The 27,850-nt window shown below is 35.0% G+C and overlaps 1 protein-coding gene across 1 annotated transcript; it reads left to right on the plus strand.

Moving 5' to 3' along the window:
* Positions 1-77: 77 nt before the first annotated feature.
* Positions 78-26,516, plus strand: ARL5B (ADP ribosylation factor like GTPase 5B). The gene is made up of 6 exons (XM_037158298.2): positions 78-433; positions 13,095-13,155; positions 15,325-15,472; positions 17,880-17,963; positions 19,167-19,318; positions 20,367-26,516. The coding sequence occupies exons 1-6, from the start codon at positions 385-387 to the stop codon at positions 20,413-20,415; spliced, it is 543 nt and encodes a 180-aa protein (XP_037014193.1). The 5' UTR covers positions 78-384; the 3' UTR covers positions 20,416-26,516.
* The last annotated feature ends 1,334 nt before the right edge of the window (positions 26,517-27,850 follow it).

Here is a 27,850-nt window from a genome sequence, read left to right on the forward strand (position 1 = left end):
CGTCGAGTGCGTGGTTTGACGTAAGCGCGCTACGTCAGGTGCCGTTCTTCCGGCGATGGGTGGTCCCGCGTCGGGAGGAAAGGCGGAGCGGAGGCGGGGCTTGGGGCTGGTTGAGACTTTGGTGGGTAGGTGGGTGCAGACGGAGGGGACTACGGGTCGGCGTTGGGCTCAGTGCGCTTGAAACAAAGGACTAGCTGGTGGGGACTCTGCTCGACGCCTTCGGTGGGTAGCCGAGCCGCCGATCGCGGCTTCACGGCCGACCAGTTCCCTCTCCGCGGCGGTCTCAGTTGGCTTCTCCTCGGTACTCCACAGCCCGCGTCGCGGCGGGGGCCCCGGAGCAGCAGCACCTGCTGCTGAGGGACCCCGCGGCCCGCCCAGCTGCTCATGATGGGGCTGATCTTCGCTAAACTGTGGAGCCTCTTCTGTAACCAAGGTGAGAAGCATGGAGCTGCGCAGAGGCTCGAATGCTTTGAAGAGGGTTTGGCCGCCAAAAGGGACAGCAGCTAGCAGCGCTCTCGGTGTACACAGCTGTTTCGAGACGCAGAGCAGGGACTTAGTCAAGGGAGCGAGTAGAAATTCAGTATTTGGGGCTGGGAGAAGGTGCCGGAGGGATCTGATGTGCGGAGAAGCGGGAAGTCAGAAGGAGAGGCATTTGATGTCCCAGAACCTAAACTGAGGATTTTGAATTGTAGTGAAGCTAAGCGGAGAGCACCTTATTGGTACATTTTGGGTGCCTTTTACGCCTCGAATTAAAAATCTCTAGTCTTGCCTTAGGGCAAGACTAAAACTTACAACTTTTGTTTACTCGGGTTAAGTCAGTGCGCCTTCACTTTCTCTCTGAATGCGCCAGTTCTCTAGAACTCGGGAATGAGTTGTCCTTTTGAAATACACGGCTTTCTGAAAATCATCATCCTAAATCCTTTATTCCTTTCATAGATGTTAGAAAACAAAAGGCTCTCGGTCCTAGGTAGGATCTTGCGTGTCTGTGATCAGTCTAGACTGCTTATGAGACATTTGAAAGTTGCAAGTCCAAAGGGCCAAGAGTTGTAAAACCTGTTCTGAGTCAGGGAGAATGAAATGTGATGTCTTGTGAAGAGAGAAAAATACCCAGACAAAAAAGAAGTACTTTTCAAGTGATTTCAGAGTGGCCAGTTTGTCTTTATGAATATTAGTCATAAAGGTAATGCATTATTTTAAGCAGTTTATATTTTATACTCCTTGTTGCATAAATTCATTAATATATAAAGCAGCATTTTAAGATATGCCAAAAAATACATAGCTTTGTACAGTAGTCACCTGCTTATCTTTTCTTGTAGTTTAAGAAATAAAACATTACCAGAGTCTTTGGTTCTCCCTGGTAACCTGTCCCATTCCCCTTTCTCCCCTCTCTGTTTTATTATCTTTATCTTGCTTTTGAGTCTTTCTTAATCAAAATAAAAAGAACTGAAGTATATAACTGGAAAATTCCGGAGACAGTGAAAGACATTTCATGGGATGCTTTTATAGTTGTAACTGTTCAGGTCTTTTAAATCCTCATTACTATTGAGATTCTTCCTTTAACTTACCTGTTGTATATTTAGTACTAGTGGTTTTTCGATCATTTTATTCTCATTTATTCATGCAACTAACTAACCAGTTGGTTATAGGACATAAACCAGTCTTGCATGGGAGTTAAGCTTGGGAGATACAAAGATTTAAAAACAAACAAAAGATACAGTTACTTGTCCTCGTGGTGCACAAAGATCAGTACATGACAGAAAGCAGTAGGGAAAAAATGCAGTGTGGAAAATTATTTAACTGATTGTATACAAGTGTGGTGATGGCACCAAAAGGAAAGGATTACTTTTATTCATGTGGTTCCTGGAAGAGTGCAGAAAAAAGTATACTTGGACTTTAATGACAAGTAGGAATTTACAAGGGGTGCTAGGCAGATTGAGTAGAAGGGGCATGTTATTCTAGGCAAAAGAACTAATAATATGCAAATGGAAGAGGAATTAGTTTGGTACATGGAAGGAAGCTGAAAATAGTTTAGTTTGGCTGTATTTTAGTTTGCCTGTGGGGGAGTTAAAGGAGATGAGGTTGGAAAGACAGCTAGGGGAGCCCAAGCACAGAAGGCCTTGGATGTTGACTAAGACTTTAAACTCTACGAAGCAAGCCATAGGAGCCATGCCATAGGAGCGGTTGAAGAGTTTGGTCTTGGTCTGTTACGTTTGAGCAAGGGATTGATACTTTAGTCCTGTTACTTTTACTTTCTATATTGACAAAGTTAACTGACCATCTTGGCTTTTTCCATTTTCACTGCTCTAACACAGCTAATCCAGAGATACTCAAGTCACTCAACCTTGGTTACATATTAGAATGATATGCCCAAGGCCCACCTCAGATCAGGAAAGTCAGAGTGGGGTGGGGTGGTCTGGGCATCAGTGCCAAGATAATTCGTATGTGCGGCCAGAGGTGAGAACTACTTATCTCACCTTAAATACTCCTTCTCCTTATCTTTCTTCCAGCATTTTCCTCACTCTCATCTTTTTTTTTTTTCCTTGTAGCATTTTAGAGCACTAAGCATCTTTTCACAAACTTGCCATCTCTCTGGAAATAAGTGTACGAAAGCATGTATTGTCTTCGTAAAGTTATTACATAATACATAATTAGTCTCTGTAATTTTGTATTGCTTCATTTTAAGCTACAAAACTGAATACCTTGCTGAACTGACACACTTATCAATGAAAGAAATGTCAAAATCTTAATTATCTTAATGAATCTTATTTTATATATCTATATGTTTGTGTATGTGTTTGTATAAAATAAATCAATTCATGTCTATGATGTCTTTAAATCCACCTCAAAAGTTGAGCATTCTTTAACTTTTCTTGGTCTTCTGTTGTTACTGTACTACTGGTAATTGGTTATTTCTTGTATTACACAGAATGAAGGATGAATGGAATGTGGTTTTCGTGGTAGTGAATTTTCAGAAGCAAATACTGACAGTATAATTTCATTATCTAATCATGTCTTTTTGGTGGATTCCATGTTTTCTTGAGCACTGATAGCCAACTTTTATGTGGCATTGTTCTGACTTCTCAGATCTGCTGTCTCTCACTTCTCTCTGAATTGTGGACATTTTGCTGGTTTCAGGCATATGAAACTTAAACTTACCATCTGTCTACTCCCTGTTTTCTGGAATATTCTCCATATCTTACTTTAGATGGTTCAGGTTTCTGGTCAAATGTGCATCCTTAAGGACTTCCCTGACCACTCTTCCCACCCCACACGCATTTCCTATTTTTTGCACTAATGTTGTTTTCATAAGTTTGTTTATTTGTTTGTTTCTCTCAATAGGAATAACTTTAAAGGCATGAACTTTATCTTCTTCCCTGTTATATCTCCAATCCAAAAAAAATATGCTGATTTTTTTTTATGTTTTTATACATAAAAGTTTATACATATACATATACATATGTCTTATACATATTAAAGTAACATGCACACAGTTGTTTTTTTTAAGTTAAACAGTGCTAATGTCTTTATGATATGTATTAGTCAAATCTCTTGACTTTTTCCCAGTACCTCCATATTTTTAATAATATGCATATATAGAAATTTTAAATATCATTTGTGTTTTTTAATTGGGATATAATTGACAAAATGATGTTAATGCATTTCAAGTATGCAAATCATTTATCTTATTATGGTAGAAGGGAAATCAGTGCCTTTGTGACCTTTTCCATCATTATCCCGGTATAGGTTTTCAGTTTAATCTCCACTGTCTTTTCATTATTATAACTGTATAGATGTGTTGCTGCTGGGCCAATTTTAGTATGCTAAAATTGTTTCCCTTTTTTCCTACATTTTTTCCCCTAGAGTAAATAATTACAACATCTTACTGCTTTAGTTTCTATGTACACTTGGCTAAGTCACTTTGTTATTCAGAAACTCTGTACTAGTTTCCCCACATCGCATCTCCCAGATGATTTATCCTTCTTCACCACGCCCTCAGTGCTCCTTCCTGCTCCAAACTGGGCTTGTTTCTTTCCATGCCTGGTCCACAGCTGTTCTGGACTCGTCTTTGTCATCATACTAGGAATGTACTTTGTGTTAGAACTCGTGTCCTTTTTGCTTTGCACTTACTTTGATAAAGCATATCATTCAGAAATTTCCTGCAGAGTTGTCCAAAGTGGTAATTTTTTTGCAATTCCAGTGCCTAAAAATGTATTGCTCTGCCCTCAGTTTTGATTTATAATTAGGCTGGATATAGAATTCTGGATTGCAAAACATTTCAGATTTTGAGGTATTGATTGTCATTGTCTTCCAGCTTCCAAGGCTGTTGGGAAGACCAATATCATTCTCATTTTTACTGCCTAGTAGATTTTAGAATTTTCTGTTTACCTCTGGTATTTTTTAAATTTGAAAGGGGTGTACTTTGATTTATTTTTGGTTTATTGCACTGAGCTTTCTGAGCCTTTTAAAAATAAAGGTGTATGCTTTTTGGTTCTAGGAATTTTTTAAGTCTTTTTTTTTTTTGGATTGATCATATGCTACTACACCGATTATCAAGTATTCCTTTCAATTTGACTTTTTTTTTTTTAGTTCTACTTTCTGAGACATCTTTGTTTCCCCATTCTCCTTGTTCAGCCATTGTATTTTTAATTTATAGAAACTTTTTTCTAACTTGCTAAATTTTTTCTAAAGTTGTTCTTATGGCATTGTGTCATAATGCTACATCTTTTAAGTTTCTTTGAACTTTTCTTCTGTTCTCTAATTTTCTATTTCCATTCATTTTATGTTACCCTTTTACATTGGAAGCTGTCCCCTTCGATCTGTTGTAATTCCATTGCAGGAATATGCCACAGTTTGTTTATTCATTTGCATCATGATGGGCTGTAACACCGCGGTCACCCTTAGGACCTTTTTATAGACATGTTTTCATTTCTCTTAGGAGAATATCTAGGAGTACAATTTTTAGGCCATAGAGTAGATATATGGTTCGTTTATAAAAACCGTTAGATTGTTTTTCAGAGTGGTTATACAGTTTTTATACTCTTACTAGCAATGTTTGGAACTTCTACTTGCTCCACATCCTTACCAACATTTGGTGTTGCCAGTCTCCTTTATTAACTTTAGCTACTCTGTTACATGTGTGGTGGTATCTTATTTTGGTTTTAATTTGCATTGCTACATCAACTATTGGGTGTTAAGCATTTTTTTTCAGGTGCTTATTGCCTATTTGTTTATCTTTCCAAAATTGTCAAATATTTTGCCCATTTAAAAACATTTTTGTCCAAAAAATTATGTATACATAATTACTTATACATCCCAGAATTGAATCCTCCATCAGATCCATGTTTTGTGAACATTTTACCTAGTCTTTGCCTTTGCTATTCATTTTGTTAATGAGGAGTTTTCCTCAGTGGAAATTTTGGTATAGTCTAATCTCTCTTTTTGTCCTAATAGATGATGTTTTCTGTGTTCTGTTCCTTTCATTTAGCAGTTGTAGCTTTTATATGCTACTCCTACAAGCCATTTCAAATGATCTTGTGTCTATGATGTGAGTAGGACTTGATAGTCATTACTTTTTCACATGGACATTTGCTTCTGGCAGCATGATTTACTGAAGACTTGCTCTGCAGGCTTTGCTGAAACTGAGGTGAAAACCCCGCGTGTGCCGTGCTGCACCACCACACCTACAGAGCCGTTTCATAGTGGGTTGGGGAGTCTGGCGGTGCCAGTTCTCTAACTTTCTTTTTAAAGAAATATTTTCATTTTCTCCACAGTTTCTGATTTTTCTTTTACTAATTTCTGATGTTTATTTTCTTCCGTTTGCTTCCTTTGGGTATGCTTCACCCTCCATTTCTAGTTTTTAGGGGTGGGATGTGTGTCATTGTTTTTGTCTCCTTGTTTCATATATAAACATTTTAAATCTATAAATGTCTCTCTTAAATGCTGATTTTGCTTCATTTCACAAATTTTAGTATATTCTATTTCATTATTCAGTTCGAAGTAGTTTTAATTTTTTGTTTAGTTCCTTCTTTTAACTATGGATTATTTATAAATGTTTAGTTTTCAAATATTTATTTTTCTAGATAGCTTATTGTTGATTCCTAATTTAATTCCACTGTGGTCAGAAATATACTCTAAGATTTTCTTTTTGTTTCTTTTTTAAAATTTATTAACTTTTATAGTACAGTTATGTGGTCTGTTTTGGGGATATACCATTTGCTCTATAAAAGAATGTGTATTTTGCAGTTAGTTGTGTGCAATATTCTATAAATGTTTATTAAGCTAAGGTGGTTTTTCGTCTTGTTACTGTATCTCTTCATGTGTATTTCTTCTAAGAGAACATAGAGTAGGATCTTGTCTTTTTTTTTAATAAAGTGTGAAATTCTATCCCTTTTAATTGGAATGTTTAGTCCAGCTTGTTGAGGTACTTGGGTTTATGATATGGTTAGATATTAAGCTGTGCAATTTTGTTATTTGTTTTCTGTTTATCTCTGCTTTTGTTTTGTTTTGTTGTTACTCTGTTCCCCCTTCTTTCTTTGGGGTTAACTAGAGAGATTAATTTTTAGTGTTAGATTTAATTTTTAAAATCCATTTAAATTTTTTGGCTATTTTAACAGTTCTCTTTTACATTATTTCCATGGTCCTTCAAGAGATTACAACATACAGTCTTACCTTTTTGCAATCTACTTAGAGTTAGTAAGGCCAATACTTCTAAAGTGGAAGAATCTTAAGTGTAAGTTGCACTCTCCCATCCCCAGACCTTTGTGACCGTGCAAGTTACATATATGTGCTGTATGTAAATGTGTTCTAAACTGCACAATACAGGGTTGTGTTTTTTGCTGTAAACTGTCATGTGTTCTTTAAAGTTTTAAGAGGGTAAAATTTTCTCTTACATTTACTCATATTTCTATTTTCCATGTTTTGAATTCCTCTCTAGCATAATTTCCCTTCAAGCTGAAGGACTCTGGCTGATTTGGTGGTTAATTCTCTTAGTTTTATCTGAAAATGCCTTCATTCTTCTAGTGTATATTTTATCTGAAAATAGCATCTTAGGTTGATTTTCCCCTTCTTCGGCACTGTAAAGTCATTCTACTGTCTTCTGGTGTCTTTTTTTTTTTACACAGGTGAAAAGTCAGCCAATATTTATATCTTTACTTTATTCTTTTTTTCTTGCTGCCTTCATGATTTTCCCTTTGTCTTTGATTTTCAGAAGATTTACATGAACCACCTATATCTTGTATATATCTTAGTTGGGGTTTGCTGAGCTTCTTGAATTTGTAAATTTTTTATATATTTGTGTTCACTCAGTTCACCTGTATTTCTCAAAAAGGCTTTTCCCCCCAAATTATCCAACATAACAAAGTCAATTTAGTGAGGGCCACCGTTTTAAAAAGAAATTAGTAGTCTAAAATAAAAACAGTATGTCTGTTAGCAAAGGTACTGTTCTACTTGTTTCAGTTATGTGTATTCTGAGTCATGACATAAAATGTATTTCTTAACTGTGGTCATAGCTTACAGGTTCTAAAAACAATTTTGAGATTGTCTGTGCTCCTTAACACTTGCCTTGCAGGTTACCTTCCCCTGGGCCTCATTTGAATTCTGTAAAAAGCTACATTTCAGTATTTCTGTGTTGAAGTCTTTCTTAATCATTGCTTATTTTCAGTTTGTTGTGGAGGGAGAGGGAGAGATCTTTGGTCTTTTCCCTTAGGCACTTCAACCTGGCCTGTGACTGTAATGTACATAATTAGATTTTTTGTTTTTCTTTCTTCATCTCTATTTAATCCCTTTGTTTACCCTTGTCTTTCTTTTATCCAGTAAGCTATTATTATTGTAAGACTAAAACTTGACTTGTGTTGCAAACACAGGCATCAAGTTGGGAGCCCAACAGCCAGTCCTCCAGATAGCATGACCTTAGGCAAGTTATTTGACCTCAGACTGTTTCCTTGGGGAGATGAGGAAGGGTCTCACTTTCTCACAGAGTGATTGTGAGGATTAATTTACACAATGCAAGTAAATCACTTAGATTGACAGTCTAGAATATTTCTTTTTTAGTATTGATATTTTATGTCTTTAGCTAAGAGGTGGATTCTAGATCGCACTTATCCTTAAGAACATTATTGTGTGATAGATACTTCTGTTGCTTTGTACTAACGATGCTATATTGGAAGTGCTTGTTTACATACCTGACTTTTAAGATTTTTGAGGGTAGGGCCCTTGCCTTATTCGTCTTAATTATAGGTATTACATTCATGTTTGTAATGAGCTCAATAAATGGTAAATTGTGGAATCATCAGATTTATGTAGTTGCTGTTAACCAAATTTTGGTATCCAGGAATATGGGTAATCAGATGGAATTGGGGGGAGGCTAAAGATTTGGGGAGGGAAGATAATATTTTAGAGCTAAAAGCAGGGAAACAAAAGCTAGCTTTTACCTATGTTTACTAAAATCATTGACTTAACTTCATAGGGCCTCCATCTCCTTTTCTATAAAATAAGCAAGGTGGCCCGGGTTAGTAGTTTGCAGGTATTTTTTGAGAACTGGGTTCCTCATAGATGTCTTATCAGTGGCACATTTTTTGCTGAAGAGGTGGGAGAGAAAGAGTAGATCTCAAGTTTTGCAATCTGTCCCAAGCTATAATATTTCATGATTCTATAATCAGTGTAATATAGGACACAGTTTTTTATGCACCCACCCAAGAGCTTAGACTTCCTTTTTTTTTTTTAGTCCTCACCTGAGGACATGCTGACTGATTTAAGAGGGGGAGAGAAACATCCATGTGATCTGTTGCCTGACATGTGTGCCCCCGCTGTGACTGAAGCCAAAAGTTGTGCGATGATGCTCTAACCAACTGAGCCACCAGCAAGAGCTAGACTTCCTTTGGTCCAGGTCTCAGATCCCACATTGTGACATCGTATCCTCTGAAAATATTACGGCCTACCCCTTGCAATAATTCAGACTTAATTTTCATTATGTGCAATACCCCAGATTTGCTAAGTTACCAAATTGGGTGACTTGGGGCAAACAAATCTTTGTTTGTTTAGTTATTGGAGTTGTTTAGTTATTAGGAGTTGTTTATGGACTCTGTAAAACCTCATCATTTTATCACCCTTTAACAATATAAAATAAATATTAACAGTATTTCACAAGGCATTAACACTGTCCACATTTAGTGCTTCTCTAATACTTGTGTTAGTCTACAAACTTTTTTAAGGGGGGAGCTGGTGTCTATAAAACTACAAATTGAGTTTAATAAGTTATTTTTCTTGTTAGTCATATTTTACCTGTATTTGTCTACAAACAAGTGCCATTACTAATTTTCCTTTGAAGCCTCATTCTGTCTAATCTTTATCTTCATGCCCCTCTTACAAAAAAAAAAACATGAGCCAGCCTTTTAGCAGATCCAAAGGAACAAACTCTGTAGTCAAGACTGCAGAGAAACTTCTGTGCACACGATCAAAATTAAACAAAAGCTCTGAGATTGGACCTTTTCCTTAATTTAGTATAAATAAGCATGCTTTCTGTCAGGGTCTGGAGATGCGTCGATCGGTGCCATTGGAAGGACTCTTTCCTCAGACCTTTGCTGCAGGCAGAGTCCGGTCTCCTGGAGGAGGCTGCTAGTGGAAGCGATGCCCAAGGTGACTGACTCTCAGGGTGTGCAGACAGGTTTTTACAACCCGCTGGGCTCCTGGGCTCGTTATAACTTGATACGTTGTTTTAACCTCAAACTATTTGGCTATCCACAAAGGCTTTTAAATAGTATAAGTCCTATCCCTAACACACACATTCTTGTCCTTAAGTATGGGCAGCTTATTCTCTGTGACACCATTGATCTTAATAATGATATTTTTAAAAGAAGATAAATTTTCTATACTTACTTTGCACAATTTATTCTAAATAAAGAATTTAATATTGTCCATGTTATAGTTTGCCCTATTTAAAGTTAACTAGAATTGATTGTGTTTCAGCCCATCAAATAATTCCAGTTTCTTGGAGAGTAGTTATTTAGAGTTAGAAGTTTACATATGGCTTTTATATACATGTAAAGGATCAGTTGAAGTTGTAAAAGTATACAGTTCTGTAATTTTCTCCGTACAACTTGAGAAATTCTAGTGAAATGGAAATCTCTACTCTCTGCTCTGTAAGTAAAAATGATGTTAAACCTCTAATGTTTATCTGACTGGCAGCTGATTTTGAAGTTTGACCTTTGGGATAGATTTTTTTCTCATCTTAGTTGTGCTGTGTTGTACCATAACTCATACATTTTAAGGATTTTTTAAAAGCTATTAGATAAAATTTTTTGTTAGGTGATACAAATAGTACAAATTAATAAGCATCTTTCTATATCTGCTTTAGTTAACTATGCCAGGTAAAGGAAATTATTTCTATCAAAGCTAATCTCCAAGAAACCCCTGGCAGTTACATAGATTAGTTCATCTTTTATTTCAGCATATAAAGTAAGACGTACAGATGGCCTGTCAGTCATGCCCGACCAGGACAGCGGTGCAGAACGAGCACCACTGAGTTACAAGTGTCAAGCGTGAGGGCCAGTTTCTAACATCAAGCAATGTCAGATTCCACTTTATGACAGTAGTTACGCTTTTAGTGTGCATTGATGTGGAAATTTGATAGACCGCTGTGATTCAATAACACCTTAAAGTAACTTTGTATTTTATTAATCTAGATGCCACTTGCGGACATTTAAATCAACACATTATTCTACTTTCTGCTCAATAGGCGAATGCACATATTTACTAATTTTATTAACATTTGTGAACTGACATCTTTGGTCATTGACAAATTCAAGTAGCAGCTAAGTAAAACGGAGGCATTTGAAGGAAGAATTACAGTTATGCAGCAGAATACAAAAAGCTTTTATTTTGTACTTGTTTTAGTAACTGCTCATTGAACTTGATTTCACCCTTACTATATATATAGATTTTTCAAAGAAAAGATTTAAATAAACCCTTGGTTATTTTGTGCATTTAAAAGCATTTAGCTGTTTCTATTTTGTTGTTGATGTTTCCTTATATAGAGTGAGGTTGTTGATGGTGATTTTACATCAAAAGATAGGTTTACTTGAGGGGTGAGTATCTATACTGTTATCATGAGAGAGAGTTGAAATTGTGTGTTTTGTCTTAATTGCTGGGATTCCCTACCACTGAGGACAAAAGAGAATCTGAAAAAGACCTTAATCAAAGATTAGAAACTTTAATGAAATTCATACTCTATCCACTTTGAGGGTTTACCATCCCTTAGTTCAAATTGGGAAGTGATCTTTCAGAATGATGTGTTATTCATGAGTTTTGCCATCACAGGCTTTCAATACTCTGATCATCATAATAATACAAAATATGATACAAGGAACAGAACTATTTGCCAGTGGCTTTAGTTGTTCGCTTAAGTTGCCCGAGCAATAAATCATTTGGTGCACTTATGCTTACCTTACCGCTAGACTAGGGTACGTCTCATGTTCAGGGACCCCAGTGGTCTCTAGATACTGGGCAGGTGGTTTCCAGCTGTCACCAAAAGTTAGAATGCCTGGTGCCAAGTGATGTGATTGTTGTTCCACTGATAAGAATGCTCTCCTCTTGTACTGCAAGGGAGAAAAACAGCAACACTGCAGAGTTGGCTCCATTAGAAATTAGAGTCTATGAACCAAAAAAGTCAGAAAAGAAGACTTACAGTGAGTTAATAGAAGTAGAGGAGCTTTGTTTTGTTTTATAAGACAGCTTCTGCCATAGTGGTAACAGCTCTTCCAGAGGACATTGTTTGTCCTGCAGTATTATGTGCCTTTCGAATGGAGATCGTTAGAAGAAACAGAGATGGTTTGTTGCCTAAGAACTTGCCTGTAAATTATGGCTTCTCTTTTTGACTGATGCAGTGTTAACATTTTAGAGTGGAAATATGACCTGACATTTGATGAAGTGTGTAATGAGAATTTTGACATTCACAAAAGGTTAAGAAGAGGAGCAGTATTCTGATATGAACTGTGTCAAATCATTGGCTGCAGATCAGTTGTGTTGTGGTTCTTTTTTTTTTTTAAGATTTTATTTATTTATTTTCAGAGACGGGAAGGCAGGGAGAAAAATATCAGTGTGTGGTGGCCTCTCACACACCCTCCACTGGCGACCTGGCTGGCAACCCAGGCAGGGGTCCTGATTAGGAAGGGAACCAGCCACCCTTTGGTTCACAGGCCCGCACTCAGTCCACTGAGCCACACCAGCCAGGGCTGTGTTGTGGTTCTAATGGCAGCTTCCTTACATAACCTGTTAATGTTCACTGGTAGCTTGTGGAGCATTCTGCCCTGGGGAAGAGCGATCTGTAATATATTCTGTATGGGTTAAACTCTAGAAAAGATGATGTCTGGGGTGTTCTCTTCTGTGTTCAAAGGAGATTTCAAAATACCACTTAACGGAATAATTAAATTGCTTGTGAGAGAAGTGACTGTCAGTGCATGAGGACAAAAGGAAGAGATTTTTGTTGCACCAAGAGCTGAAGCAGGAGCTGCTCAAACGAGTTGTAAAATCCAGATTGGAAAAACCCATTACAGATTAAGTAATTGTGTATTTACTTGTAAACCAATGGAAGTGATGAAAAACTGGTTGCGAGTATGTATTTTATTAGTTATGGGAAACATTTCAGATTTATGTTTTAAATTGGATTTTTAAATGAAAGGGGGAAAAAACTCTTGGTGTACATGGGTGGGAAAACTTCCAGGTGTAAAAACAACTTAAGAAAAAGCTAATTTGATCAAGGGCAACCAGGTGTGTGTCAAACATTTTTTAGAAACTTATATTTTAAGTTATAATGTCTTGTCAACTAGTGTTTGAATTTCTCCTCAACTCAGTAGAAGGGATGAAGTAAGTTCTTGTGTTTTTCCCGCTGGGTGAAGAATGTCGTAACAGCTTGTATCGTCCAAGGCAGGAGGTCTTAACATCATCAAGTTCTCTTTTTTCCTTTATTTTAATAATCTAGTAATAAGTACTCAGGGAATGATTTTCATAAGAGAGCTAATTAATAATCATTATTGAAAGCATGTAACTAATATGTAGCAGTGATAAATGTTAATGGTTTGCTTTTTTTGTTGTTTTACTAGAACACAAAGTGATTATAGTGGGACTGGATAATGCAGGGAAAACCACCATTCTTTATCAATTGTAAGTATAGGTGTTTATTCAAATTGTTTTCATTATTTTAGTTATTAGAACTAATTTTGTATAAGTAATAAGAATAAGGTATTATTATAATATAATGGAAAAAGTTGAACATACGGTTTTATGTTTTACTAAACACAAAATTTATGTGAAAGTGAGTAAGGTAAGCTGCTCTACATTTGTTAAAGCCTTCACAAACTCTTCTTCTGATATCGAAAGACAGAATTAATACTAAAGTAGAATAAATAAAGCGCATATTTATAGTGCCAGAGTGAGGTGAGTAACTAAGTGCATTTCACTTAGTTATTATCATACTGGGGTTCATGTAAATAGATTGTGATCTCTAAGAAGCCGTTGCTGCTCCAAATAGATCTGAAATTTTTTTTTAACTTTTTTTTTTAATTTATTTTTATTTTTTAAAGATTTTATTTATTTATCTTTAGAGGGGAAGGGAAGGAGAGAGGGAGAGAAATATCAATGTATGGTTGCCTTTCGTGCGTCCCCTGCTGGGAACTGGCCTGCAGGGAACCGGCCTGCAACCCTGGTATGTGCCCTGACTGGGAATTGAACCGCGATTGTCTGGTTCGCAGGCCCACGCTCAATCCACTGAGCTACACCAGCCAGGGCTGAAATTGTTTTTAAATAGCCAGACTTGTGCCCTGGCTGGCGTAGCTCAGTGGGTGGGCCTTCTAACCAAAGGAATCATGGTTCAATTCCCAGTCAGAGCACATGCCTGGGTTGCAGGCCAGTTCCCAGTGGGGGACACATGAGAGGCAACCATCCACTGATATTTCTCTTCCTCTCTCCTTCCCTTCCCCTCTAAAGATAAATGAATTAAAAAATCTCTAAAAAACAAAAATAAATAAATAGCCAGACTTGTCAAATCAAAAGAAATGAAGATCTCCCCTGAAAATATTGCTTTAGTAGCTTGCAACAGGTAAAAGCTTTAGGCTTTCAAAGAAATACATTTATTCTTTAAGGAAAGTTTAACAGTCTATCAGTCTACTTGTCAAAGTACATCCCATTATCCTTTTACTGCCAAGGAAATGATCCTTGTTAAGCAACAAAAACGGATTTACATCCCAAGCATTTTAACAAGTAGTTATAAAAAATACAGTTCATGTTACGTGGTTCTTAGTCTTCCCACCTCATCGTAAGTGTATGAGTTGATGGCTCTCCAGAAATTCTTCCCTTAAGCAGTGCTTAACATATCTTTCAGCTACTTTGCTGAAAGCTACTAAGTATGTCTGTTGTTTCACTGCTGAGTAGCTACTTGTTTTTCTTTCAAACAATCATTGGCCATTATATTTTAATATGACTTTGTCTTTAAACATCAAATAAAAGCATTTCCGAAATCTTGTCACTGTTATTGAAATAATTTTGTACATGGCTTAAAATATATATATATATATATATATATATATGTATGTATATATATGTATATATATGTATATATATACATTCATGTATATATATATATAAAACACCCAAAAGAGGTTTGCAAACTTCTTTCAACACACTACTGGCATGTTATAGTCAAATACATATTTGTTGCATAAATTAATGTAGTTAACAAGTGATTATGATGGTATGTGTGATATGAGCATCAATGTACTAAATATGTTTAGAATTAATTTTAATTAAAATTTTCATTTGCTCCATAGTGTTATCTTTTTAAGACTGTAGTTCAGGTTAATAGGCCTGCACTGATTTTTATGGCTGAGCCAAGTCTCAATTTTCTCACATAGACAGTCTTCAAAATTCTAGATGGCCTACAGTTCAGTTCCATGGTTGCTGCTTCGTAAGCATGAGTGTCACCATTGCCTGGAAACTTGGTCTTCGGGATGGAGCACTGGTTCTGCTGTAACTGATAACAAGGCCTGGGTGGTATTTTGGACACAGAAATGCAAAGTCACACTATCCCATTCCCTTCTATCCAGATCAAGTCTGTAGTTCATCCCATCAAAAGAACAAAAAAACAGTTTGGCTTCAGGAGTTGTTCTTTGTCTAGATATTTGTTCGCACAAATGTTCTAAAAGGTTCTGTTTTTGATGTTTATGATTACCAACATTGGTACAAATAAGGAAGATTGATTCCTATGAAATACAGAGATTAAAACTTGCTTCAGGTTCTCAAGATTCACAAAAGGGTTTTTATGGTCTTTTTCAACAGCTTAATGAATGAAGTGGTTCACACATCTCCAACCATAGGAAGCAATGTGGAAGAAATAGTTGTCAAGAACACTCATTTTCTCATGTGGGATATTGGTGGGCAAGAGTCGCTGCGGTCCTCCTGGAACACGTACTACTCAAACACAGAGGTGTGCTGAAGCTGCTGTTCAAGTAAATTTTAACCAAAAGAGAACCAGACTAAACCCAGGAAATGATTAAGACATGTTGACAGTTGCTTTTTGATAAGTTATTTTTTCTTTTGGTGAGGAATCTGAGGTTTTCAAATAAAAGACAAGCAAGTAGAGAGAGTGGTGAGAGCTATCACTAGATGAGTGCTGACCGCCAGGCAGGTCTCAGTTAATTCTCTCCATCGTACCGCGGTGTCTCCACTGGTGGGGAAATTGGACATGAGGGTAAAGTTTATACTATCTTTCCCAAGTTCCCACAAGAAGAAAAATAAAATACCTGAAGCATAATTTGTCACATGATTTTTGAATAACATGAACATTTAAAAATTTTGTGAGATTATATTTTAATTGTAAAAAGTGGATTTGCAGGTCAGTCCCCAGACTTCTGAGTCACTTACAAGTTCAGAGCCAACCCCGGGAACAGACTAGAGTATGTTGATTTCTGTTGGTATTCTTAGAGGCAGACTAAACAAATTAACAAACTGTAATGCTGTTGAGAGAGGCTTATCTTTCCGAATTTTAATAAACAGTTGCATCCATAATTTTTCTTTACAAAGAAGTATACCAAACCAATATTTTTTTCTAAAATGAAGCCTCTTAAATTGAGTGGGGTTTTTTTTTGGGGGGGCACATGTAGTGATGTTACCTTTTTAAATAAAAACATGTATTCCTCTAGATTTATATTGTAATAACATGTATATGTGTGTATATAGTCTAGTGCAGTGAGTAACTAATCAAACCAATTGGCATATCATAAATACTCAGCAGTTTTGATAGCAATTAATTTTTTTTATTTGCTAGGGAGGATAGGTTGGTAAGCAAAGTAACATGTTAGCTTAATTAATATATATTTGTGTGTATGTGTGTGTGTGTGTGTGTGTGTATATATATACACATATATACAGTAAAATAAAATTCCAAAACTAAAATATGTTAGAAAGTAAGGAAGAACATTTTAGCATTATGACTGTTTAAACAGTATAGTTGTTGGTACTTATTCAAAGCTCACAATTAATTGCAGGTGTGAAAAGAGAAGGTATCTTTGATAAACAAATCAAAATTGATTCTTGCTGATTCATGTACATTTATTTATAGCATTAGAAAAGGGTAGTTGTTGAAATTGCTGAAAATTGACTTAGCATGGGTCTAGAAAGACATACATTATTATTAATGCTATTTGCATGAAATGCTCTTTCAATAAACTATCTCTACAAGATCTTTAGCCTTTATTGTAGCACACCAGTATAGCACATAGTGTTTGCAATCTTAGATTCCACATAGGGATCTTATTATCTGCGTAGTGTTCCCATGATGTCTTTGTTCACCTTCGTCATCTTGCTTCGTAAATTCTTTACATTGAGGAATCATCCGAATGCTGAATATCTCCATTATAATACAAGGAGTTATAAAAGTGACTAATTTCTGACATCTTACTCTCATTAACGTAAAGTTATTTCCATTCTAACTTTTCCATGTTTCTTATATTTATCTCTTCTATTTTCTTTTCCTTGATTCCTTTCTAAGCTCTCTCAGTGTATATTAGATTACCTAGTTCTCTCTTTCCCCAGGTAACAGTCATCTGAATAATCTGATTCTACCCTTTCTGTCTTGTTTTTTTTTGCATCACTTTCTGTACTATAATCCTTAATGTCATTTAATCTCATTTCTTAATTGTTTCTTCTGCATAAGATGTTCACTTAGGAGCCCTTTATCGTTATATCTTCTTATTTTTTTATTGAAGACACTCTTGTTTTTAATGCGTGAACCCACATTTTTTCATATACACAGCTCCCAACAGCTGTGTCCAGTGTTCTTTGCTCTCTTTAAATTCACTTGCTTCTTCCTCTTTAGCATATTAACACCTAAGTATATATGTTTTTTAGCACATTTGTTGCACTTTTATTGTTGATACTGTTATTTTTAAAATGCTTTTTTATTCATTCGTTAATTTTAAAATGTTTCGCTTTTTCTTTCAAATTAGCTTTTGTACGTCTTTCCAGTGGATAGGAGACTGGGTTACATATAATTATTGATTGCCTAAATGGACGATTACAGATTACTTTTAATGGTTTAGCAAAGGTTATTTTATTTGCTGTGATTTTTTAAAAATTTTGATTACTTTAAAAAATAAATCTTAGTATTGTAGAATATTATATATTCAAACATTTCTTTTTAAAAATAAAATTGGGCCTGGTTTGTATTTGTTGATGTGATTCCATATAACATAAACTCTTTGTGATGAAAAAGCAGTACACTGCTTTCTAGTGATGATGGTGCCATGTGAAGAAAGTACTGTATCACTTGAAAGTAGTTTTGCCTAAAACCTCAACATCCCATTCAGTTTTCTTTCTTTTTAATTGTCTTCTAGTTCATCATTCTCGTTGTTGATAGCATTGACAGGGAACGACTAGCTATTACGAAAGAAGAATTATACAGAATGTTGGCTCATGAGGTAAATTTTGAAAACAAACATAAACAATGGAGTAAGGTATCTGTACGCTGGTTTTGCTTTTTTACAAATATGAATGTGCTCTGCTGTTGGTTATTTCATCAGGAACCAAGTTTTACATATTAAATTAATAAAAGTCTTAAACTCAGAAATTTTCATTACTTCTTCAAAGTTAAAAAGAATCCAGTATATTAATTTGTAGGCTACTGCTATAAAAGATTTTTTCATAGTTAAAACTACTGATTGGTGCCTTTAAAATTCTGTCTGATCAAAGCAAGAAAGACTTAAGTGTTTAAAATCCTAAGAGTTTATAATTGAAAATTCTTTAGTGAATAATTTGAGATCACTTAATTCTAAATATTCCAAATATACAAAAAAATTCTATAATAAAACACATTTATGTACCCACTGCTCAACATAAGATGGTAAATATCTTGTGATTTCTTCTATTTGATTTCCTCTCTTAAGGAATTCATAAAGAATTCATAAAGAATTCCACTGTCCTAAAATAGTGATTATTAGTCCTGTGAACATCTGTATGTTCAGAATATTATGTGCCATGTTTATAAAACTTTATGTCATGATTACATGTTTTTCTGTAACTTGGTTTGGGGGGCACAACGTTGTAATTTGTCCATGTCAGTATATACCCCCTGTTCATGAGTTTTAACAACCACCTAGTCACTGCGTGACTGTTGTTTTAGTAATGAACACTGAGGTTATTTCTAATGTCTTGATAGTATACACAATGCTGCAGTGAATTTGAAGGCTTGAGCTTAAGTTATACAAAGACTAATAAGTATTGCCCAGCCCTCAGCCTTGGTGCTCCCCTTTACATTTCGGAGAAACCATATATATATAGTAGCCTGCAACAAATTTGCCCATTAGAATATTGCTCATAATAGTTTTCAGTCAATACTTAAGATTCAGCTTTATTTTGCTGACCCCTTTGGTCTATCATTAGAAAAATAACTTGTGTTCTTCTGTTTTTTTTATTGAATTATTAAATCGTGGTTATTTGAGGTAATTTATTTTGGATTTCATAAAATTTTTAGATTAAACCTTTGTGCCTAATCATTTTAAAGTGTGGGGATTTCATTATCACTGTCCAGTAGAATAATAAATACATTTTACCCTTCTGCTTCATTAATTTTATTTAAACTGTATGACATTTCTGGCGTTAGAAATATTTCATATTGATTGCAGGATTTACAGAAGGCTGCGGTCCTCATCTTCGCGAATAAACAGGATATGAAAGGGTGTATGACAGCCGCTGAAATCTCCAAATACCTCACCCTCAGTTCCATTAAGGACCATCCGTGGCACATTCAGTCCTGCTGTGCCCTCACAGGAGAAGGGTGAGTGTTCATCAGAACGAAGGGGGAGTGCGATGTCTCTCAAATTTCTTTTCAGTTTTTTAAAGCCAACTTATTTTTTAATTTGATCCTGCTTTTTTGCTTCTTAATTAAAGAAGGTTTTTATATTGTATCTCAGGGTTACAAGATTGAAATAATTTTAGTCAATTACTGTTGTTCAATTGAAATTTAACAAAGTTATAAGTTTTTGGAACTTTTAGTATAAATAGAATGTTTTACCAAAAATAGGTAATAAAGTTTTGAATTAACTTTACAATCCACACTTTTAGTTGTTGTTCATTTCTTGATTTATCATTTATTAACTAGGAGAAAACTGTGATGTCACTTGAATTAAAGAGGAAGCTTCAAAGGCATATCACATTTTCTGCAAGGTTTAATTAAGCCTAAGAGTATGTCTCCTTTTTTATCAAGAGTCCTTTGGGAATGCATATTTTTAGACGGCAAACATTTGAAACAAATACCATTGTTACAGTATATTCTGCCTTTCCTAAGAACTTGAGTTTGGGTAAATGGTCCGAGGAGAACCAGTGTGTTGTGCATGGATTAGCCAATTTCTTTCCAGGACTTACTTATGCTCAAATTAACTTGGTCTTCTTAGTTTTTCTTATACTAGAATTAGCTTACAATATAATGGCTACATGTAGACTTTTTTGACCTAAATTTTAAAGATTGTGTCATAACGTTTACTCTTTAGAATTTGGGAGGGTGAGGTGAAGTCCTGTTGTCTGTCCATAGCAACCACACTGAGGGACAAGGGAGGGGTATTTGCAGTCTTGCTGGCAAAATGCCGAAGCTACTCCCCAAGATGAGACTGAAGCAGTTTCCCATGTTATTCATCTGAATAAGGTTGTTTTGTTTCCAGGAATCCTCCATTCACATTTTCTACTTCTTTTAGTGTTAACCTGAAAATTTTCACTTGTGTGTAAATAATTATTGCAGTACCAATCTTTGGGTAATACTAAAATAGTACTCTTTCAATTTTTAACTATGTAGTTCTTCATTTTGGAAATATTTCTCTCTTTTGTTTCAGGTTGTGCCAAGGTCTAGAGTGGATGACCTCCAGAATTGGTGTGAGATAACTTTTTTGCTCGGAAGAGACTGCTGTATTTATTCTGTGACATGAACATTTTTTCCTAGTACCTTTGGCTGCTAAGGCAGCAGCATGTTTAATTTATAACAACACAAACCTCTGTGAGCAACACTTGAATCAAGTGCAGCTGAACTGGAACATAAAAGACTTTTTCGTAACTTTTTTTTTAATGCACTAATCTTCGGTTGGATCAACACTAATGTATAACTATGTTTTCAGCAACAGAATTTTTCTGACTGCTTATTCTAATTAATCAATGACTGCCTTGTAAGAAATGTTTGTCATATGTTTAATGTTTTCTGAAGTATTGTAATAACTTTAATGACCAAGTTCTTTCATTTCTTTACTACCCCTCCCCCACCAGATAATTAGTGGTTTGACAAAGCAGTAGTGGAAATCATTGGGTACTCCTTGCAAACTTAACCAGCACTAAATATTTGCTCTCTCTATAAACCACTTATCTTTTGGACACAGCTTATTATAGAGAAAGAAATCTGCCTAGAAAATATATGTAACAAAGATTAAACATCATAAGAGCTGCTTTCAAATGAGTTAGCTTCCCCTACATTATTGCAAATCATGGTATAATTTTAAGTTTCTATTAGCATGGAAATTAAATTGACTATTTGTCCAAAGGAATTAAGTCCACATTTCTGCCTATAACATGGGATTATTTTTGGTGAAAAGCTAATCAAGGTAAAATATTTATTTGAAAGCCCTACTTCGATGATAAATATTTTGAATAAATCTGGTATTTTAAGAATGGCACATTATTCAGTGCATAAGTAAATACTGCAAGTTATTAAAGCATACCAGCACTAATATTAAAACCAGACAGTTGGAATATATTTTGCTATCAATTACAAAAAAAAACTTTATTATCAGCCTAAAGTTCACCTGTCCACTTGCAAGGGACATCTCATCTGCTTTGGGCAATAGCTAAAGCACAGTATAAAGAGTTTAGTTTATTTCTTAAAATTTGAAATGGTGTCTGTAATAGTGTTATTACCACCAGCAGTACGTTACTTTAAAGAACCGGATGGCTCTCCTTAAGTCTGTTCGAGGCTGCAGTATAATAAGCTTGAAACAATTGCCATCTTTATTGTTATGCCTCGTGTTTTGAAATTTTTTGCTGGAGTATAGGAAACTGCTGTATTTAATTCTGGCTTTTAGGATAATACTGTGAAATACAAAGTTATGCTAACAACTTAAAAATAGGAAAAAAGTCATAATCTAGCAAAAGTTTGTTGGCTAGTATTAAAACATTTTCAAGGCAGTTATCAACTATGAACAATAATCTTAAGCAGTGCACTCCTTGAGAAGGAGGACAGGTATTTAATTTTAATCCTTTTTATCTTAAATGTATGATTTTGCTATAATAAAAGGGATAAAATACATACGTAGGGAATAATACTTCATCTTTGCAGTATTTTTTTCCCCATTTGGGTCAAAAATAGGATTCAGTGTTCTTTAGAATATCAAAATACCTATTCAAAAGTGGTATTTTAATTCTAATTTTTTTTATTGTTAAGTTGGTTTAAGTTCTGGTCTCTTTTCAGGTACATTTGATTTATTCTACTTAGTCTAATTAATTTAGTTGAATATGGCAACAATTTTTCTGATTTCTGTTCCTAGAAATGAAAAATGGCCATATGAGAGCTTTTGGACTTTGAGAACTAGTTGTTTATTAACCTTGTTTTGAACCTTTTTCTTAGTGATCCTACCAAGTACAGGATAAATTTTGTTTTTAATATAATTCATAATCAAGAACCTGAGAGAAAACAGACAAATCAATATGGATGCCTTTGTGGTGCGTATGTCACAGTGAGAATAAGAATTACGAAAATACTATTTACCCAGAGCCCACCTAGCCAGAATTTTTCTCTCGGTTCTGTAGTTTAGCTATAAATACTGAGAATAGTTCTCCTAACTCTGTCCTGAGGAAAAATATATTAATATTCCTGTATATGCTTTTACTTTGAAATTTATCTTATATCTAATAAGATTGGCTGGCTCAATTTTCTCTTACCAGATCATATGGTTATTTTCTATATTACCACATCAGCATTATATTAAAGTGAACAACTAGCATAGAATCAAGTTTGCTATTTAATTTTTAAAATATAGTTTATTTTATTTTTAAATCCTTTTTGAAAAACACTTTGTTTTGGATTAGAAATAATTTATGTTAGCTGTGTGTTGACAGTGAAATTGGCATTCAACCAGATTTTGTGCCAACAATTGGGAAGTTCAATTAAGAAATTCATGTAGGATTTTTTAAAGTATTTTATAGGTTCTCAGTAGATATTTCCTGTTACAGTAATATGAAAACTGATTACCCTTTACTCCAAGAGAATGGTTTGACCCAAGCATGTATTTAATGCTAAAGCTTTGATTCTCACATTCATTATAACTCAACCACCTGTAAGACATTGTCTAACGAAAGTGTAATTTGTGATTAGTGCCTTTATTCATATTTTGATATGAGTTCTCAATTTTGTACTATACTTGTTCTGCAGAAGTCAAATTAACAACTAATTATCAGTGGTATAATTTAAGTTTTACCCTCCCCATCAACCCTTCAGTTGCCTAGCAAAGTTTATAGTTAATGGAAAGCAAGGGACCTACCCACATTCGTTTAGGGAGATTATTCTACGTTTTGTTTTTAATTTGAATATAAAGAAACTAAAATTTATCTTTTAAACATGTTACAACTAAAATGTAATTGCCATATGTGTGTGTGTAAGTTCAAATTGGGCACTTTTCTTAATTTTGAAAATGCTGTGTTCATTTTTAAACCCACTTCTTATAAAAGCCCACTTGAGAACTCTTTTAGAATTAACAGATTCTTTTATATGGGGATATACTGCACATTTTGTATAGTATAATTTAATTTTTTTAATCTAAAATAATATATATCTATATTCTATTGAAAAATTGATTTAAATACATAACTTTTGCTTTTAGGTCCTATGTTAGTATGCTTAAAGGTATGATTTTAATCTATTTTCATTGGAAGAAAGATAATAAATTTGGGTTTTATTGTTAAAATAATTTTACACGTATACCACCTCTATATCCATAGTCATCTTAATTAAACATAAGTTAATTTTCATTATCTTTAACATAAAGAGAAAAATATATATTTTTTTCCTATGGAAACAGTGAATGATATAGGCAGCAGTGTAAACAATATTCTCCGAAATGCTATGGGGAATCACAGGGCAAAAAATTTCAAAGAAAATAAAATTATTTAAAAATTTTTGGTGCAGTATCTTAGGATAAATTCGAAATGAAATTGTTTCTGACTACCGCTCCTGTAATTCTCAACTATGTAAAACCACATCAGTGGAAAAAACATACTGTTATGCCTGTAGATGGATATATCCATGGACATTTATGTTTGAAGACCAGTGTCATGAGTCTTAACTTTTCATCTATGACTTTGAATCCAAAATATTTCACATCCATTTCAGTTCTAAAAGATCATCTATATTTTGTCAGAGTAAGATCATTTCAAGGTACAGCATGATAAAGAAAAGGGAAAAAGGAAAGAAAAGAAAAACAAAAAGATATAGCATGGTGACTTGTATCTGGTAGAGTATTTTTCTGGCTATCTAAAGAAGTGGATTTCCACCTCTTTATCATTTCATTTAGTACATGAATACAATCAAATAAGAAAACAAACTATCAACTAGTAATGGCTACTCAACTTAAATTGAGCTAATAGCTAATGGCTATGCAAAAATAAGCCATACTAAGAGCATGATGGCAAGTTGCTGATAAAACACCAGCATCTGTTGGAAATACTCTTTTCTAGAGAATACCTCACTTATTTTCCTGGCTTTCACTAACTAGAAGGGGTTAGTTTGTTCAGAGTTTATTGACTATGGTGTCTCAAACTGCAGTTCTGTTTGACTTTCCAGTATTTCTGAAAGCATAGTGTAGCCAGAAGGTCAATATTTTACAAACATCTGTATAAAGCTGAGAGTGGCTTGTATTCAAAGTTAACAGGATTGTTTTCTTTTTCCTCAGTAATGTCTTCTCCTTATTCATTTACCATCACTGTGAAGACTGAAATCCAAAAGTCAGGTTCCCAAGAAGTATTTTCTAAGAGTTCCAGGTGGCCAAAGCTAAATAGAGAAGGCCAATAAAAAAAAGATATTTTCAAGTATTTTATATTTAAGGTAGAAAAATTATTGTGGTCAGCAGGCCTAAAATCAGCTTTAAATGTATGTAGTTTGGTAAAATGTTTTGGAAATGTTAATTTAGAGAAGTTTAGAGGCATACCTACAATCAAAAGTCCAAACACTTGATAGTAAAGATGAACATGGATAGAAAAATCTTCGAAAGTACATTAAATAATAGGAAATTGGAATGACAACAGTAAATTTCCTCCTTTTAGGTCCTTAAAATCAGGCACTAGAAAGTGCAGTCTTTTGCTGTAGAACTTAGGATGTGACCAAAGGATTGAAGACCCATCAGGTTTTAAGAATTTGAGAGTGTAGTCACATAGAGGCATCTTGCATTTTTTAAAATGACTACTCTGCATTTTCTCTCAGAAGTGGAGAAATAATGTACCATGTATCTTTAGAGAACAAAGCTCTAGAAGAAATGCTCTCTTGCACAAACTAGTACAATTTTAATTTAAAAATTACCTCATTTTTCAATCCATAAGGTGCTTTGCTCAAGTTTGTGGGATGTGATACCATCCTATAAATACCCCTTCACCCAAACTATTTGAAATATGCAAAATTCACAGCTAAGGGAAGAGTATTCCTTGGAGATTTTGTTTCGGTTTATTCTCGTTGATCACCAGCAGCGCTAGCCTGGTGCAGCAGGTCTGAATATTGTCTTCATTACGGCAAGTGCTCAGGCAACATTTAATTAGTTTGGTTAATGTCAAATAAGGGAAAGGAAAACCCTGAAATCTGACCGATAATATTATACTGTGAACATATTTCTATCTGTGTTGGTAAGAGGTCAAATGACTTATCAGTTGATCTTCATTATGAATAATTTATTTGCATATTTCCCTATTCATACAACACTTTAATCATATCTTCTAACATTATTCCTCAGGACATTCAAGGACTCTACAAACTGTTTTGTTCTCTTGGAGTAAACTGTTCAGTGTAGCTATGAAATATTTAACTTTGGTTTTTTAAAAAAATGTAGCCACTATTTCATTAAGGGTGTGAAATAAAATGGTTATATTTTTCCAACTATTTAATAGTTAAACAAATTCTACCCTTTTCATCTATTGCACAGAACATGGTTTAAAAAGAAAAAAATTAAAGCAACCTTGCTCTTTCATTTATCCTAATCAGAATATAATGAATATAATCATGTTGCCATCTTAAAATGAATTGGTGCTTTAGAGCATTAAAGAGGAAACAGCAGGCCCTGTATGATATACGTCTTCAGAATCTAAAACTACTTTAAAATGTCTGTATTTATATTTGTGTTTATTTTTTAAGGTTTACATATAAATTGTTGTTATTCTTCAAGCTTCAAGCTTTCTGCAAAAGCTATAATAACATTTTAGCTAATCAGGTGGGTCCGTAAAAGATGGTATAATAAGACCAAATGTATGAATGGGATCTCTGTCAGTACCCTGGTTGAAAAGAGGGGGCAAAACATGTCTTTCACACCATAGACTATATGCTTCTTAACCTCAACTGAGCAACTGAAATGTGTGCTATTGGTCAATTACATAAGGATTATTTTTTGTGAAAGAAACAAATTACTTAATGCAATTGACATCACTTGAAAATGGTTCAAAGCATGTTCTTCTAATTGTAGGTTGTTTAAAAGACATGTTTTCAGTGTTTAATAACTTCATTCTTGTCATAAAATGCTTCTTTTGTATGTTAAGTTTAGCTTGCTGCTACCCATGATCTTTTATTTCTGCAATTACGCTATAATGAATTGGTTGCATGTCTGCAAACCCAAGTAAAAGGATGCTGTTTGCTCTGGAGTGTTCATCTTTTAGACAAGTTTTGGCTCATTTGCAATCATGGTGCAATACAGTGTAACAGTCATTTGTTTTCAGTCAACAGTTTTATTTTTGTCATAATAAAAATTACTTTTCCAATATAATGTGAACCCAGTGTTTTCTTTTAAAGATACATTTGGTTTTAACAGTCTTTTTCCTTGGAAGTGATAGAAACCCATCTCCTCTAACACGGAGAGCGGAATTTAATTAGAACGGTGAAGTGGTGGTGCTTACAGAACCCAGGGGCAGCACACAGCTGGGTTTCTGGGACCGAATGGGACCAGAGGGCCAGGAGCACGGAGGAGAAACCCATCTCCCCTTTCTCAGTCTTTGACTGGAATGGATTTTTCTGTTTCCTTGTCCACAGGGCAGATAATGTCATAATCTATTAGCTCCTGCAGTTTTGTCTTTGTACAAGGGAGAAGTCGAGTTCCTAGTTACATTTCTCCATATTACCCAGGGAAATTGCTTATTTGTCTGCATTGGGTCAGTTATTTTCTGTGACCCAAACAGATGTACCAGCAGAAGGTACGTTTACCAGAGAATGAGGATCCCTGGGTATTAGGAAGGCAGTCCAAGTGGGTATGTGTAGTATAATGGGAAATACTGAGTCTGTACCCTGGTCACCAGAAAGGTCAAATTATTACAGGGGTGGAACTTTCAGCCCCATCTACCAACCTCTGAAGGGGTAGGTGTGTGGAAGGGGTGCTGTTGGTTAAGTTTTACGAAAACTTGAACAAGGTTTGATAAGCTTCCAGGGAGGTGAACACATCCATATGCCAATAGGGTAGTGCACCCAGTTCCATGGGGACCCTTCCAGACCTCATCCCATGTACCTCTTTATCCGATTCTGTATCCTTTTATAGTAATTCTTTATAATACATTGGTAACTGAGTTTTTCTCCGAGTTCTGTGAACCACTCTAGCAAGGTAACCAAACCCGAGAAGGGGATGGTTGAAACTTTATGGTTTGTAGGGGGTCAGACACATGGGTGAAGATCTGGACTTTTGATTGGTATCTCAAGTGGGGGAGAAGTTTTGTGGGCTGTTTTTAACTGGTGGGATCTGATACTGTCTGTCTCTAAGTAGACAGTGGCAGAATTGAATTAAGTTGGACACCCAGCCAGGGCTGGTCAAGAATAAGATGGTGAACTTTGAATAAGAATAAGATGATGACTTTGAAAAATTACATGTGTATGAATTTACTAGTTTTGTGTAGATTAAGTTTAGGAATCTTGACCTCAGTTTGAATTCTGCTACATTATAGGACTTCAGCAGCTGAACATTATAGTTTTCTTCTGATACACGCCCAGACTCAGTAAGGTTTCCTCCTGCCTTTTTTTTTTTTTTAACAGTTTTAGGTAGATCTGCATGTTTAAAATTGTTACAATTCAAGTGAGTAAATTTGGAGGTCTCTACACTCGTTT

This window comes from Artibeus jamaicensis, unplaced genomic scaffold (assembly GCF_021234435.1).
Source record: "Artibeus jamaicensis isolate MK-2021 breed Jamaican fruit bat unplaced genomic scaffold, CSHL_Jam_final contig_867, whole genome shotgun sequence".
NCBI lineage: Eukaryota > Metazoa > Chordata > Mammalia > Chiroptera > Phyllostomidae > Artibeus > Artibeus jamaicensis.